At 39.4% G+C, this 4,483-nt stretch overlaps 1 protein-coding gene across 1 annotated transcript; it reads right to left on the minus strand.

Moving 5' to 3' along the window:
* Positions 1 to 1,172: 1,172 nt before the first annotated feature.
* Positions 1,173 to 3,487, minus strand: LOC121556086 (transcription factor Sp5). The gene is made up of 2 exons (XM_041869965.2): positions 3,155 to 3,487; positions 1,173 to 2,717 (listed from the first exon to the last, which is right to left on the minus strand). The coding sequence occupies exons 1-2, from the start codon at positions 3,203 to 3,205 to the stop codon at positions 1,650 to 1,652; spliced, it is 1,119 nt and encodes a 372-aa protein (XP_041725899.1). The 5' UTR covers positions 3,206 to 3,487; the 3' UTR covers positions 1,173 to 1,649.
* Positions 3,488 to 4,483: the final 996 nt, after the last annotated feature.

The raw sequence follows: 4,483 nt of genomic DNA on the forward strand, positions 1-4,483 counted from the left end.
TATATAGCTAGATTTAAATTATAGTAAGACATGTCAGTGAATTGTAGTTTCAATTACCAGTGATAATGTTTATTAGTGACTAATTTAAGACTCTTTCCTGCTCTTACAGTATGCAACCATTCCTCATTTTGTTCTTAGTTTTTGGGACAATATTCTTGATTGTTTAGTAATACAGTACATACAGTATAAAAAAATTTTTTATGTGGGACTTCCAAGTAAACTAGATTTTTTTCTCTAAAGAAATATATCACAGAACAAAAGCCTGAATTATAGTATGGTGCTTTGACAACTCTATTTTTAAAATCTAAAAACCCTTTTCAGATTGTACACTGTAAAATGACCAGTAAGTCATGTTGTTGGTGCACCACTCTAATACCATGTCTATTGTAGCCTAAGAATATACTGACTCCATTTACTCTACAGAGTAAAGTCTAATTAACTCATGTATCGTACATTCCTATATCATATCGTATGTTTACTTCACACAGTGTTTCTCATATACTTGGTCGGAAACCATTGGTGGATCACTGATCAACTCCTACTCACAGGAAAAGCACTGGAATTGGGCAATAATTACTCTGTTCATCTGGAGGGTCACAGGAAATGTAAAGACATGTTGGGTCACAACAGAAAAAAGTTAGGAAACCACTCTCTTTATACTTCTAAGATTATTGGAGCATTTTTTCTTGACATAATCAGTCACAAGAAGAAGCTGACTTTCTAAAATGGTTTGTGTGGGCTGAAAGCCATCAATGTTATTGAATAAAATGATGTTGATCAATGCATAACAATTATCCATACATTGGACCGCACACATCACATACTCAACACGATGTCAATTACCGGTTTTATTATCAGAAAATCCTAATTGAAGAGAAATATAATGGTTCTAAATGCTCTTTTGACTGTTGGAAATGCCAACACCTCTTGTCCCCATCAGGACCAAATCCTAATCATTGGTTTACCAACTTCTCGGTTACAGCTATGGCATACAACTTTTTCCTAGTATTAATACATTCTCACTCTGAGCAGCAGCAATGGGTGAATGGCTCAGACTATGGTCAACTGATGTGGATCAAAGCGCAAGTCCTTACACATAGTAATTATGTAGGAATCAAAATTATTTGAGATAATATGTTATTATGGAAAATTAAAAGAGACTAATTCTGACATGGGAAAATGTTCTACTTTTTATTCCCACACAGTATTTGGGTCATATCAACATTAGCATATCTTTTCAAGAGCATGCTAAAACACCCCACATAGAGCGAAAACTGACACTTTCATTCAACAAAAGCTATTAAATATTATTTACAAGAAAGTGAAATCTTCCACAAAGAAAATGATCAAAACACAAGCTGAAACTTGTCTTTCTTGATATGGTATAGACAGTGAACACCACCTGCTCATGGGGTATTATAGTACAGTTTCCAGGTTCCCAAGTTAACTTTATGAGACAGATGTCATATATACAAAAATGTGCTACACAGACCAGCAATGTTAGAGAAATAATTGTTCTGTATGTAAGAAAAAATAAGGAACCAAAAATAATAGAAATGTCACTTTGTACTTGAACTAAGTAAAGGACTTATATTGCACTAGTATAGGTCTAGCTTGATTACTAATCAACTTGACTCTAATGTAGGCTACTACATGTTCCTTAAATCTTCCCTTTTAACGTGATGATCAAGTGTCTTCTCATGACACTTAGATTTTTTGTTCTGGTGGGTTTTGACATGTTTTGCCAAATGATCACTCCTCATGAACCTCTTGCAACAATCTGGACAAACAAAACGCTTCTCCCCAGTATGAGTCCTCAGGTGTCTCTGAAGCTCATCAGACCTGGTGAAACTCTTGCCACAGAAAAGCCAGTTACAAATAAATGGACGCTCTCCCGAGTGCCACCTCAGGTGCGCTTTGAGATGGGAAGTTTTGCCATAAACTTTCCCGCAACCTGGTATGTGACAGATGTGTTGCTTTTTCTTGCCGGGCTCATCGCTTGAGGTGGAGGACTGACAGTTTGGACACCTGCATCTCCGGCATCTTCGGGCTGTTGCAAGGGGGGACTTGCTGTGAAGGAGAGCAGCGATTTGAGTCTGATACTGCGCAAAGTCTGTATGTCCCATTACCAAGCCCCTCTGCAGTTGGAATCGGTGGTGACCAAGGGATTGTGTGGTGATTGAGTGGTGACTGACGTGATTTCCCTGTTGGAGACTCCACCACGGAATATCCTCCCCTGGGTTAGGGGACAACTGTCTCTGTTGCTGGTGCACAAGGCCAGAGTGTCCCGTAACGAAACCTTGCATGGCAGTTGGCGCTGCATAAGTTACAGCAGGGACGTACGTGGGTGGGCAAGAGGACTGTAAAGACGGCATGGAGCAAGGTAACATCTTCACAGGAGAAAAGTCATAGGGATATGAGGGATCCGCTGGAGGGGTGAGCGGGAGCTCGTGGTGGGAAGTAAATGAGCTTTGGATGTGGAGTTGGGATTTAGATAGTCCAAATGTAGTATTGCTAGAGAGAGTGTTTTGAGGATTTCCCTCGTTACTCCAAGGATGAAAAATTCGCGACGGTGAGCCTAAAGTAGTATCATAAGGAACCTGGAGGAAATCTGCCGGACTTGATCCGTGGTGATGTCCAATCCGGTTACAAGTGGCAGCTAACAGCGCCAGTGGAGAGTGCTTGCAGTTCTCTGGAGAAGAGTTCGGAGTACGGTCCTGTATAAGTAAAACAAATAATGATCAATTATGTGTTGACTTGGCGCTAAACTTGACTAAACTAAAGACTACAGAGTCGTAACTGTATAGAATCCAAGTTTGACAATTCGTGAACTAAAACGACATTGATTAGCCTAATATTAGTTTCAATGTACTCTCACTCCAGCAAAAGTAGCCATGCCTACAATATAAACATAAGAGTTGTAACATAATCATCCAAGCCGTTCATTTCGCCACATACAGTAAGTAATTCCTAGAGCCACATTTAAGTCATAATAGGATATTTTATAGATTAACCGGGTTATAATTGCCATTACGCGCACACACGCGTGTAACTCACATTACGCACACTCTAAACAATTATTTCAACTACCATATATGTACAATAATATTTTGGGGACAAATAAAAACATGAGAGCAAAAACTTTTGAACAAACCTGAAGAAAAGCCTGGAGTGTTTCATTCCGCAGTACAGCCACTGCTGCCATGGTAAACGTCCTCTTCCTTCTTGTTAAAAACAAATCACAATAAAACGAATTGAGATAAATGTAAAATCGTAAAAAATGTCTTGACGTGGTTAAGTCTTCACTCTCAATACTTCCTCTCCTCGAGATATCCTTGGACTATTTGGAGAGTGAGGGATCACTTCTTAGAATTTGATAAGGACTTTGGTGGGCCGCCAGCCAGTCAGAAATAAGATTTGTTACTTTGAGGTTTGCCGCTGCCCAATCATCAAAGAATAGCGGCTCTTTGAGAGGGGAAAGCAAATCCTTTGAATCCACAAAGCTCCTATGGTGTGTTTGTTGGTCTGGATAAAAGAGCTGATTATTAGGGGGGATGGGAAGGGAGGAGATAAAGGCGGGACAATTAATGAAGTAATCACTATGTGGGAAATGTATATACACAAATAATTGGATTTTCTTGATCAAAGACCCCCCTGCCGCCTGGAGACCCCGGTATTGGATGCTGTAGTCACTTGATCCTCTTTTTGTAATTAAGGATTTGTAGCAGGACCCTATGTGACAATGTGACATTGTTATCTCTGGAGATCTCCCGGTGAATAGCTATTTGATAACTTCAAGAGGAGTACCTAATGAGACCAAATCAAGTGACTCAACACAAAGTTAATGTTTCAAAATATAAATAAAATATTTTTGTATTATAACAAACAGTTATGATGTTGATAACTTGTTTCCATGGAACTGTAATACTCTTGATAGTTTATCAAGCAATACATATCAACTGGCGGACCACTGTAAACATGTATTTGAACAAGATTACCGTGTATACCCTGACATGTTTACAGGCATGTCAATGTCATCGCTTCACTTCTTTCATTCTTTGATAGTTAACCCCATAAGCCCATAGTGGAGTCATTAGCGTTCTAGTGCTTAAAGTTACTTTTACCCACTGGTGGCAAAATGTACTGTCAGATAAGTTGAAAGTGATAGAAGCGGTAGCCTAACAACTATATCCCACATAGGCTATTTCCAGTAACTAATTGCATCTTCACTTAACGACCAGAGTATTTCTGCATGATTAACCATAACCTATTTAGATAGCCCTCCATTAATCCAGGTCAAATGTGGCAGATAGAGAAGATGATGTCTCTATTGTGTGTTTCCTAAAAAGTTGTACCAGTGCGAGAGGCCTGGGAGGATGGAGGAGTTTCCATCTGCAAGAAAGTGGAAACAATTTCGAAACTCCCCACCCGCATCTCTGCCTTGAGTTTGTTGGGCTTTCATGCAATTGGCCAAGCACGTAAG

This window comes from Coregonus clupeaformis, chromosome 4 (assembly GCF_020615455.1).
Source record: "Coregonus clupeaformis isolate EN_2021a chromosome 4, ASM2061545v1, whole genome shotgun sequence".
NCBI lineage: Eukaryota > Metazoa > Chordata > Actinopteri > Salmoniformes > Salmonidae > Coregonus > Coregonus clupeaformis.